The 13,230-nt window shown below is 49.0% G+C and overlaps 1 protein-coding gene across 1 annotated transcript in view; it reads right to left on the bottom strand.

The window, feature by feature from the left end:
• Positions 1–13,230, bottom strand: part of LOC138661793 (cytochrome P450 2F2-like) — a 72,572-nt gene that overhangs the window by 56,014 nt on the left and 3,328 nt on the right. Inside the window, exons 4-5 of the mRNA XM_069746717.1 lie at positions 11,026–11,186; positions 7,763–7,939 (exon numbers count right to left, since the gene is read on the bottom strand). Of these exons, the coding sequence (XP_069602818.1) occupies positions 7,763–7,939; positions 11,026–11,186 (338 nt within the window). The remainder of the gene's footprint in view (positions 1–7,762; positions 7,940–11,025; positions 11,187–13,230) is intronic.

The following is a 13,230-nucleotide window of genomic DNA, read 5'->3' as shown; positions in this document are numbered from 1 at the left end:
GGGTTTTTTTTTCTGGCCGAATCCATTTTTTTCTGCAGGATCCGTATTCACATGAGAGAATGGTATCACACATGCACAGAAGACAGAGAACTTTATTTCTCCATCTTCTCCATAGTCTCTGTGTGCGTACATCGGACTACACTCAGATAACATGTTACATGAATCCATAGACTTGTACAGGTGCATATGGTCCAATTTGTGGAGAACTCGCTGGACCCTGCCATTGTCTTCTTATGCAGGTCTGTGCTAACCCTCAGTATCATTTTAGATTATGCGCTAATGTGAGCGAGCCCATAAGCTGCATCAGTAAGGTGACTTGTATGATCTATCTTCATATATTTTCATAATGGCGTTCTGCTCAAGTCATCTGACTTCTGCAGCTTATTACAGAACGCAGTGGTCCTGTGGTCAGAGATCACAGTGACACCATCACTCCTGATGCCAGCGCACACCACAGAGTGGCCAGTGCAGGATCCTAATCAGTGACGTCATCACTCCTGGTGACAGCGCACACCACAAAGTGGCCTGTGCAGGATCCTGATTAGTGACGTTATCACTGCTGGTGCCAGCGCACAACACAGAGCGGCCTGTGCAGGATCCTGATCAGTGATGTCATCCCTTCTGGTGATAGTGCACACCACAGAGCATCCTGGGCAGGATACCACTCAAGTCATCTGACTTCTGCAGCTTATTGCAGAACGCAGTGGTCATGTGGTCAGAGTTCACAGTGACATCATCACTCCTGGTGACAGCACACACCACAGAGCTGCCTGTGCAAGATCCTGATCAGTGACATCATCACTCCTGGTGACAGCGCACACCACAGAGCGGCCTGTGCAAGATCCTGATCAGTGACATCATCACTGCTGATGCCAGCGCACATCACAGAGCGGCCTGTGCAGGATCCTGATCAGTGATGTCGTCACTCCTGGTGACAGCACACACCACAGAGCTGCCTGTGCAAGATCCTGATCAGTGACATCATCACTCCTGGTGACAGCGCACACCACAGAGCGGCCTGTGCAAGATCCTGATCAGTGACATCATCACTCCTGGTGACAGCGCACACCACAGAGCTGCCTGTGCAAGATCCTGATCAGTGACATCATCACTCCTGGTGACAGCGCACACCACAGAGCGGCCTGTGCAAGATCCTGATCAGTGACATCATCACTGCTGATGCCAGCGCACACCACAGAGTTGCCTGTGCAGGATCCTGATCAGTGATGTCATCACTCCTGGTGACAGCGCACACGACAGAGCGTCTTGTGCAGGATCCTGATCAAGAACATCATCACTCCTGATACCAGCGCACATCACAGAGCGGCCTGTGCAGGATCCTGATCAGTGACATAATCACTGCTGATGCCAGCGCACATCACAGAGCGGCCTGTGCAGGATCCTGATCAGTGACATCATCACTGCTGATGCCAGCGCACACCACAGAGCGGCCTGTGCAGGATCCTGATCAGTGACATCATCACTGTTGATGCCAGCGCACACCACAGAGTTCCCTGTGCAGGATCCTGATTAGTGATGTCATCACTGCTGATGCCAGCGCACACCACAGAATGGCCTGTACAGGATCCTGAACAGTGATTTCATCACTCCTGGTGCCAGCGCACACCACAGAGCGGCCTGTGCAGAATCCTGATCAGTGACATCTTCATCAGTGCTTGTGACAGAGCACACTACAGAGCGGCCTGTGCAGGATCCTGATCAGTGACGTCATCACTGCTGGTGCCAACGCACACCACAGAGCGGCCTGTGCATATTCCTAATCAGTGACATCATCACTGCTGGTGCCAACGCACACCACAGAGCGGCCTGTGCAGGATCCTGATCAGTGTTGTCATCACTGCTGCTGCCAGGGTACACCACAGAGCAGCCTGTGCAGGATCTTGATCAGTGACATCATCACTCCTGATGCCAGCACCCACCACAGAGCGGCCTGTGCAGGATCCTGATCAGTGTTGTCATCACTGCTGCTGCCAGGGTACACCACAGAGCAGCCTGTGCAGGATCTTGATCAGTGACATCATCACTCCTGATGCCAGCACCCACCACAGAGTGGCCTGTGCAGGATCCTGGTCAGTGACATCATCAAACCTGATGCCAGCGCACACCACAGAGCGGCCTGTGCAGAATCCTGATCAGTGATGTCATCACACCTGGTGACAGCACACACCACAGAGTGGCCTGTACAGGATCCTGATTAGTGATGTCATCACTCCTGGTAACAGCGCACACCACAGAGCGGCCTGTGCAGGATCCTGATCAGTGACGTCATCACTGCTGGTGACAGCGCACACCACAGAGCGACCTGTGCAGGATGCTGATCAGTGACATCATCACTGCTGGTGCCAGCGCACACCACAGAGTGGCCTGTGCAGGATCCCGATCAGTGACATCATCACTCCTGGTGACAGTGCACACCAAAGAGTGGCCTGTGTAGGATTCTGATCAGTGACATCATCACTGCTGGTGCCAGTGCACACCATGGAGCGGTCTGTGCAGAATCCTGATCAGAGACCTCATCATTGCTGGTGCCAGAGCACACCACAGAGCGGCCTGTGCAGGATCCCGATCAGTGACGTCATCACTCCTGGTGACAGTGCACACCAAAGAGTGGCCTGTGTAGGATTCTGATCAGTGACATCATCACTGCTGGTGCCAGAGCACACCACAGAGCGACCTGTGCAGGATCCTGATCAGTGATGTCATCACTCCTGGTGACAGCGCACACGACAGAGCGTCTTGTGCAGGATCCTGATCAAGGACATCATCACTCCTGATGCCAGCGCACACCACAGAGCGGCCTGTGCAGAATCCTGATCAGTGATGTCATCACACCTGGTGACAGCACACACCACAGAGTGGCCTGTACAGGATCCTGATTAGTGATGTCATCACTCCTGGTAACAGCGCACACCACAGAGCGGCCTGTGCAGGATCCTGATCAGTGACGTCATCACTGCTGGTGACAGCGCACACCACAGAGCGACCTGTGCAGGATGCTGATCAGTGACATCATCACTGCTGGTGCCAGCGCACACCACAGAGTGGCCTGTGCAGGATCCCGATCAGTGACATCATCACTCCTGGTGACAGTGCACACCAAAGAGTGGCCTGTGTAGGATTCTGATCAGTGACATCATCACTGCTGGTGCCAGTGCACACCATGGAGCGGTCTGTGCAGAATCCTGATCAGAGACCTCATCATTGCTGGTGCCAGAGCACACCACAGAGCGGCCTGTGCAGGATCCCGATCAGTGACGTCATCACTCCTGGTGACAGTGCACACCAAAGAGTGGCCTGTGTAGGATTCTGATCAGTGACATCATCACTGCTGGTGCCAGAGCACACCACAGAGCGACCTGTGCAGGATCCTGATCAGTGATGTCATCACTCCTGGTGACAGCGCACACGACAGAGCGTCTTGTGCAGGATCCTGATCAAGGACATCATCACTCCTGATACCAGCGCACATCACGGAGCGGCCTGTGCAGGATCCTGATCAGTGATGTCATCACTTCTGGTGCCAGCGCACAACACAGAGCGGCCTGTGCAGGATCCTGATCAGTGACATCATCATTGCTGATGCCAGCGCACACCACAGAGCGGCCTGTGCAGGATCCTGATCAGTGACATCATCACTGTTGATGCCAGCGCACACCACAGAGTTCCCTGTGCAGGATCCTGATTAGTGATGTCATCACTGCTGATACCAGCGCACACCACAGAATGGCCTGTACAGGATCCTGAACAGTGATTTCATCACTCCTGGTGCCAGCGCACACCACAGAGCGGCCTGTGCAGAATCCTGATCAGTGACATCATCAGTGCTTGTGACAGAGCACACTACAGAGCGGCCTGTGCAGGATCCTGATCAGTGACGTCATCACTGCTGGTGCCAACGCACACCACAGAGCGGCCTGTGCAGAATCCTGATCAGTGACATCATCACTGCTGGTGCCAACGCACACCACAGAGCGGCCTGTGCAGGATCCTGATCAGTGTTGTCATCACTGCTGCTGCCAGGGTACACCACAGAGCAGCCTGTGCAGGATCCTGATCAGTGACATCATCACTCCTGATGCCAGCACCCACCACAGAGCAGCCTGTGCAGGATCTTGATCAGTGACATCATCACTCCTGATGCCAGCACCCACCACAGAGCGGCCTGTGCAGGATCCTGATCAGTGACGTCATCACTCCTGGTGACAGCGCACACCACAGAGTGGCCTGTGCAGGATCCTGGTCAGTGACATCATCAAACCTGATGCCAGCGCACACCACAGAGCGGCCTGTGCAGAATCCTGATCAGTGATGTCATCACACCTGGTGACAGCACACACCACAGAGTGGCCTGTACAGGATCCTGATTAGTGATGTCATCACTCCTGGTAACAGCGCACACCACAGAGCGGCCTGTGCAGGATCCTGATCAGTGACGTCATCACTGCTGGTGACAGCGCACACCACAGAGCGACCTGTGCAGGATGCTGATCAGTGACATCATCACTGCTGGTGCCAGCGCACACCACAGAGTGGCCTGTGCAGGATCCCGATCAGTGACATCATCACTCCTGGTGACAGTGCACACCAAAGAGTGGCCTGTGTAGGATTCTGATCAGTGACATCATCACTGCTGGTGCCAGTGCACACCATGGAGCGGTCTGTGCAGAATCCTGATCAGAGACCTCATCATTGCTGGTGCCAGAGCACACCACAGAGCGGCCTGTGCAGGATCCCGATCAGTGACGTCATCACTCCTGGTGACAGTGCACACCAAAGAGTGGCCTGTGTAGGATTCTGATCAGTGACATCATCACTGCTGGTGCCAGTGCACACCATAGAGCGGCCTGTGCAGAATCCTGATCAGTGACATCATCACTGCTGGTGCCAGAGCACACCACAGAGCGACCTGTGCAGGATCCTGATCAGTGATGTCATCACTCCTGGTGACAGCGCACACGACAGAGCGTCTTGTGCAGGATCCTGATCAAGGACATCATCACTCCTGATACCAGCGCACATCACGGAGCGGCCTGTGCAGGATCCTGATCAGTGATGTCATCACTTCTGGTGCCAGCGCACAACACAGAGCGGCCTGTGCAGGATCCTGATCAGTGACATCATCATTGCTGATGCCAGCGCACACCACAGAGCGGCCTGTGCAGGATCCTGATCAGTGACATCATCACTGTTGATGCCAGCGCACACCACAGAGTTCCCTGTGCAGGATCCTGATTAGTGATGTCATCACTGCTGATACCAGCGCACACCACAGAATGGCCTGTACAGGATCCTGAACAGTGATTTCATCACTCCTGGTGCCAGCGCACACCACAGAGCGGCCTGTGCAGAATCCTGATCAGTGACATCATCAGTGCTTGTGACAGAGCACACTACAGAGCGGCCTGTGCAGGATCCTGATCAGTGACGTCATCACTGCTGGTGCCAACGCACACCACAGAGCGGCCTGTGCAGAATCCTGATCAGTGACATCATCACTGCTGGTGCCAACGCACACCACAGAGCGGCCTGTGCAGGATCCTGATCAGTGTTGTCATCACTGCTGCTGCCAGGGTACACCACAGAGCAGCCTGTGCAGGATCCTGATCAGTGACATCATCACTCCTGATGCCAGCACCCACCACAGAGCAGCCTGTGCAGGATCTTGATCAGTGACATCATCACTCCTGATGCCAGCACCCACCACAGAGCGGCCTGTGCAGGATCCTGATCAGTGACGTCATCACTCCTGGTGACAGCGCACACCACAGAGTGGCCTGTGCAGGATCCTGGTCAGTGACATCATCAAACCTGATGCCAGCGCACACCACAGAGCGGCCTGTGCAGAATCCTGATCAGTGATGTCATCACACCTGGTGACAGCACACACCACAGAGTGGCCTGTACAGGATCCTGATTAGTGATGTCATCACTCCTGGTAACAGCGCACACCACAGAGCGGCCTGTGCAGGATCCTGATCAGTGACGTCATCACTGCTGGTGACAGCGCACACCACAGAGCGACCTGTGCAGGATGCTGATCAGTGACATCATCACTGCTGGTGCCAGTGCACACCACAGAGCGGCATGTGCAGGATCCCGATCAGTGACATCATCACTCCTGGTGACAGTGCACACCAAAGAGTGGCCTGTGTAGGATTCTGATCAGTGACATCATCACTGCTGGTGCCAGTGCACACCATAGAGCGGCCTGTGCAGAATCCTGATCAGTGACATCATCACTGCTGGTGCCAGAGCACACCACAGAGCGGCCTGTGCAGGATCCTTATGACTGGCAGCAGGTATCAATCATTTAATTATTTCTAATGAATCCTAGATGCCATGTAATATTATATTTAGCCCAGACAACACTGTTCAAGGGGGTTCTCAAGATTAGAAAACATCACTTATCCTCGGGATTATTTTCACATCTCCGGGGTCCAACTGCTATGGCCTCCACCAATCCCAAGAATCAGAGATAGAGCCCCAGCTGAATGGAGCAGAGATCGATCGTGTGCACCATCAGTCCATTCATTCTTAATGGGAGCACTAGAGGTTGCTGAGCACAGTGCTTGACTGACCTCCTATTAGACCAGGGATCTCAAACTCGGATGGGTACATGCGCCGCATGTAGAAAAAATGTGAATTTGGGGGCCGCAGAATTTGGGGGCCGCATTCTTTGAAGGACAAAGTGACATTTTTAGTGATACCATTTTTTTTTTCTGCACACTTTTTGAACATGTTTGCTATGTTTTTTTTAATTTATTTAGAGCTTGGGTCATTATGGATGTGGTGATAACAAATGTGCATCATATTGTAGTTATTTCCCCATATTGTAGATATGTCCCCATATCCTGGTCCCCATATTGTAGTCATGTCCCTAGGTTTTAGAGGAGGAAAACAGAAAGAATGAGAAGCAAAAAATGTGGTCAATTCTGTACTAATATCTCTCATCCAGGGCCGCGCTGAGTAACCCGATGTTTATCCTGGTTACCAGCGTAAACGTAAAAAAAAAAAAAACACTACATACTTACATTCCGGTGTCTGTCCCCCGGCGCTGTGCTTTCCTGCACTGGCTGTGAGCGCCGGGCAGCCGTAAAGCACAGCGGTGACGTCACCGCTGTAATCTGCTTTACGGCTGGCCGGCGCTCACAGCCAGTGCAGGAAAGCAGAGCGCCGGAGGACAGACAGCGGAAGGTAAGTATGTAGTGTTTTTTTTTTTTTACATTTACGCTGGTAACCAGGGTAAACATCGGGTTACTAAGCACGGCCATGCACATAGTAACCCGATGTTTACCCTGGTTACCAGTGAAGACATCGCTGAATCGGCATCACACACGCTGATTCAGTGATGTCAGCAGGAAGTCCAGCGACAAAATAAAGTGCTGGACTTTCTGCTCCGACCAACGATGGCACAGCAGGATCCTGATCGCTGCTGCCTGTCAAACTGAACGATATCGCTAGCCAGGACGCTGCAACGTCACGGATCGCTAGCGATATCGTTCAGCGTGACGGTACCTTTGGTGTTAAATCACTCCCCTTATCTTGGACCTCATAGCAGTTCCTTGATCTCTCTGTATGATAGGTAAGTGCTATTTATTGGACTATCCTTGACCAGATAAGTTTCCATTAGCAGTATATTGCATATCTATCTTAACTAACCTATTAAAATATAATCCTTTACATATGACTTTTCAAAAAACATAAAAATTGAATTTACAGTCATGTTTAGGTGTCCACTTACTTGTTTCATGCGGAGAAGAAAGCAATCAATAAAATCTCGAGGGCAAGCTGGATCCAGTGTTTTTTGGTGGCTTCTAACTGATTCTTCCACAGCATCTTCAAGAGATTTGAGAAGACTAAATATTTTTTTGTGTGGCCCAGGTAAATAATACATGATTCCAGGAAAGATATCATACAACTGCAATGAAGAAATAAAAAATAAATTGCAGATGAAATACGTAGAACACAAGATAACTTTAACTGTTTACTTATAAAAACTTGGCGAGCCTTCTATGTACTTTACAATGAGTGGACTTTCATGGACAGACATTGCACAAACAATCTTGTTCAGCAGGATCCAGGACCAACCTGGTCTTTCACAAATACAGGGATCCAGCCACATTTACATGGCAGTTGATGGCTGGTGGAAGGAGTTGAAGGAAATATTTAAAAAGCCAGGTCAGAATCAGAGAGATTGGAAGGACAAAATAGGAACCAATAGTCAAGGCAATAAAATGAGTCTGAGAACGCCAGGCAGTAACAATAGGAAGAGATAAAAGTCAGACCTTGGGTCAATCCAATATGGCAGAACGAGGTTAATTAAATATACTGTTAGAAAAAGAGCCAGGTTAGAATAACAGAAGATGAGCTCATTATCATAGAAACTGGAGGTTTAAATAAGGCATCCTAAAAGTACATTGGTCATTGAACCAGCTATGTTTCATTTATTGAAACCATTACTTGGCTAACTATTCCTCAAGAAGCCCTGTCAATCATATTAGTCGCCTGTTATCATAGAGGTTATGGTAACTAAAATTCATAAAGCCATCTCTTAAGAAGGAAAGTGTCACCCGCACATTGAGGATTGAAGCATGGCATAAAGAGGTTGTCCTCTACTAGGACAACCACTTCTTGATCTAAATAAAAAAGCTGATACTCACCTCCTGTGCCGGTGACATTCCAGCCATGTCAGCACTCGCGTTCTTGGGGCTCTTGTGCGATTGTTATGACAGGTGAGCCTTGTGTCCAATCAGCGCTGTCGTCACTGTCTCCGCCTATGTATAAATCAAACATCAAGAGGAAGTAAAAGAGCAGCCGTAGCCCTGACTTCCTCGCGATGGTCAATTTGTCCATATAGCTTGGGTCATTGATGCCAGCACTGATTGGGTGCCAGGCTGACGTTACATAACAACTGCACAAGAGCCCCAGGAACGTGAGTGTCAACACTGACACAGGAGGTAAGTATAAGCTTTTTTATTTTATCAGGGCCAAGCGTGGGATATGAGAAGAAGATAGATATGACAACTTCTTTAACTATGAATGAAAGGAAACAAGTGCTCGCACTTCATTCCCATCACTATTCTGGAAACAACCTCATTCATTAAAAATATATACAGTACTTTATTAATACCTTTATTAAAAAGGAACTACGATATTTGTTCCAGATCAAACACAAAAATTGTAAATAAGTGCAACTACAAAAATAATCAAGTAAATGTACGAGGCCATACAGTGGGTACAGAAAGTATTCAGACCCCTTTAAATGTTTCACTCTTTGTTTCATTGGGAGTGAATGGAACCTTAAAGGGAACCTGTCACCTGAATTTGGCGGGACCGGTTTTGGGTCATATGGGCGGAGTTTTCGGGTGTTTGATTCACCCTTTCCTTACCCGCTGGCTGCATGCTGGCCGCAATATTGGATTGAAGTTCATTCTCTGTCCTCTAGTACACACCTGCGCAAGGTAAGATTGCCTTGCGCAGGCGTGTACTACGAAGGAAAGAGAATGAACCTCAATCCAATATTGCGGCCAGCATGCAGCCAGTGGATAAGGAAAGGGTGAATCAAACACCCGAAAACTCCGCCCATATGACCCAAAACCGGTCCCGCCAAATTCAGGTGACAGGTTCCCTTTAATACCTTCCCTAGTAATTTCACCCATTAATTACCCTTCCTAACCTCAGAGGTTGGCACTCTAAATCAAGCACACAATTTATGGCACCCCTGCTCCCCATCATCTCGCCTTGATAATCCCTAGATGATCCTAAGTACTACAGTACTACAACCCCTCACAGGAGGCAAAAATATCAGACCAAATGTAGATTTGGCAAATAATATGAAAAAAAGATGAGATATCCATAAACAAAGTAATAATCCATAGAACTCAAATATGAATTATACTGTATCATGGGCATCTCCAACATTTGCAGAGGTATAGGTAAAATATTCACAAAAACAAATTTATAAAGTGTCAATGCCTCTAATAAGGTGTCAATAATGCTACAGTGCTAATCAAGATGTGGATATAAAGTCCAATTAAATGAAGTAGGTCCCAGGTTATCAAAAAAATATAGAAATCTTACATACAGTTGAAACCAGAAGTTTATATACACCGTATAAAAAGATACATATGCAAGTTTTCCTGTTAGTATGGCACATGTCGTGTCTCCTGCTTTGATGTGGACTCTGGCGGTGAGCCCACACCTTTCTGGCACATGTCAGCTGTTTTGAACAGAAGTCCTGCTTTTCCCATACTGAGCATGCCCACAGGATGACCTCCCATTGGAGGTCGAGGGTCACACGCTCAGGTCCTGTAGCAGCTCTTATTTGATCACTAGGAAGGTCCTTGATTGCTACAGCTGCTCTAGTATATACTTGAAAACCTGTGTGTGTAGATGTGTGACTGTCGCTCTTTAATCATCCCCCTTCCTAGTGTTGTTGACAGCTCGCGAATGGTGGATGCTTGCTATCTAGCGCCCGACAGTGCTACCTGCACACCTAACACACGATCCAACATCCTATTGCAGTGACCGCCAGTGCAGCGCCGTGCGATAATTGAGCGCTTTCCTGACCCAAGTCTGGGTGGTTAGGGGCGTCCGTGAGAGTGGCACTGCACGCACTCTTGTGCATTAAACTATTATTTCTGTTTAACTCTGACACCCCAGTAGCGGTGTCGAGTGCAAGAGGTCTACAGGACCTTGGGATAGAGTTCTGCGACTCCTTGCTTGTGCTCTTTGTGCGGTACCGCGGCCCTTTGACTCAACAGGGTTCACTTTCTTCATACCAGATGAAGCTAGTCCGTGTGTGTATCCACATTATACCGCCATATAGTCCGTCATTACTCAGCAGAAGGTTCCATCTCTGCACGGTGGACCCCAGGCTGCGAAAGCACCTTATACCATCTTCCTAATTTTTTGGTGCGTTCCGCTAGCCCTAACTTCATGTCAGGTCCTCCAAAATGAGAAACTCTCCTTGATGCATTTATAGCTGTAAAATTAAATTCCCACCTGTCCCCAAATGGATGAGATGAGATGAAAAGCATCATGAGTATCCTGTAGAATTTTCTGCCACCTTTCGTCATCATAGCATTTGCGTGATCCAAATACTAGGTTTGCAATAACATTAGAAGATGCAAACATCAAAGTCTTGTTGGGGTCAACAGGCTGCCCTAAAGGAAGAAATAACATAAGCATGAATGGAATGTTTTAATTGAGCATCAATTTTGCATGGTGAACAACAACAATACATCAGAAAACAAGATTGCTCATTTACTAAAAACAAATGTCCATCCTATCTCCATGGCATTGCCCATGTTTCGAGGGACACAGTTCCTGTGGTAATGCTTCACTCCAAATGTCCAGGTGGATGAAGGCTCCTAACTATAGTGAAGGTTCGGACAGCACATGCGTTGCCCATGTGATCTCAACATATGCTCCATCCCACACCTGTGAAATCCATGACATTCAGTGCACTAATGGTTTTATTATGCAAGAGCTTTAATGAATGCCGCGCCCTACACTTGCGACCGATGTATAATGTCTGGCGATCTGATTGGTCGATTTCCCCTGGTTCCTGTATATGCCACACCTCGCTGATGATGTTTTGTGCTCTGATTGTTTCATTTGCTGTCTTTATGGTTTCATGATTGGCTGTCTCTTTATGACGCACATATTATCTGTCCTTTGCCTATAGGTTGCAGCTCAATTGAGTCCACCTACAGTATATGGAACGCCCGCCAGGGCCGTGGGGTAGTCTGTACCAGGTCCGGTACTTAAAGAGGATGTCACAGTGGCTGTGACCCGGTCCATGACCCTTGGCGCCCAAGTAAAAGGGAATAGAAAAAGCGAAAACTGACAGCACTCACAGCATTGGGGCGCCCGTTCGACATCCAGGGAACCGTCCCAGATATAGCCAAATCAACAAGTATAAAATGAACAGCGCTCCATCCAGGTGTAGAAATCTTGAAAAAATAAGCTTTATTCAGCCATGTCATAGCAACGTTTCGACCAGCACCTGGTCATGCTTGATAAAGACCAGGTGCTGGTCGAAACGTTGCTATGACATGGCTGAATAAAGCTTATTTTTTTAAAGTAAAAGGGAATGTCTTTAAAGGGGTTTTAGGAATAAAGTTTGTGTTCGTGACGCCACCTGTGGTAATCGGTCAGAGGGGACCGATGCTGCTTAAAGGGGTCCTCTTGGGTGATGTTATGGCAGCTAAGATGGTATAACTTCCCACAGGCGAAGTTAGGTCTCCAGGGCTCCCGGTGTGTAGATGGAGATGGTGGGTGGTGGTGCAGTAAGAAATGGAGGACACAGGATTGCAGTCTCTATACCTGGATTGCTGAAGACTTCAGGCAGCCACAGTCCAGGGCACCAGAACACAGGTACAGGCAGGGTCTGTTCGGCTTGGAAGCGAGTTCAGAGTCTCCTTTAACAGGTGGAGTTAGAAGCCTTCCTACTAGTGTGGTGGTGTAGTCTCTTGCTGCCTGTGGCTTTTGTCAAGGTCCTCACAGTTTTCTATGTCCTCCTTAAAGGGTAGGACATTAACCTGTATGACAGGTGGCTCAAGCCTTTTTACGGGGTCTCTATCATGACCCAAGCTCTATTCACCACTGTGTCTTCAGGTGTTAGGGAGAACAGGTGACTTGCAATCAGCTATCCTGCCGATTTCTGCTGTGCCACTTGGAGTCAAAACAACCTCGGTCTTCCGGCTACCGGTGTCTGCGCTCTGCAGGTAGCTCAGCCGCAGCTATTCTCCTCAGTTCTTTCTTTCTTGTGCTCCATTCTCCTGCACACTCAGTACAATGTGTTGTTCTCCCTGTATTCTTCCTCTCCAGGAGCTGCAGCACCCTCTTGGCTGCACAGCCCCTTCAGTCCTTCCGACACTCACTGTCTGACGGCTCTCTTCTTTGTCTCACTGACAGACTGACTAACTTTCCTCCAGACCAGAATATATATATATGTATATATATGTATATATATATAGGGGAGCCACCTATAAGCTGGATCAGAGCTCCCCCTTCTGGCTTGGAGTGTGAACATGTTGCATGCTTGTGTTTACCTAACAAAGAAGCACTTTCCTCGCTTCCAAATATAACATCACTCTCCACGAGAGGAAAGTAACGCCACTGTAACAACCAGGACCCTGTGGTGTTACATATATTCTTACCTTCCTGTTCCTTTTAAAACATGCCAACTGACAAAGCTGGGTA

This window comes from Ranitomeya imitator, chromosome 2, assembly GCF_032444005.1.
Source record: "Ranitomeya imitator isolate aRanImi1 chromosome 2, aRanImi1.pri, whole genome shotgun sequence".
In the NCBI taxonomy this organism is placed as follows: domain Eukaryota; kingdom Metazoa; phylum Chordata; class Amphibia; order Anura; family Dendrobatidae; genus Ranitomeya; species Ranitomeya imitator.
This window is presented reverse-complemented; position numbering and strand designations above follow the sequence as displayed.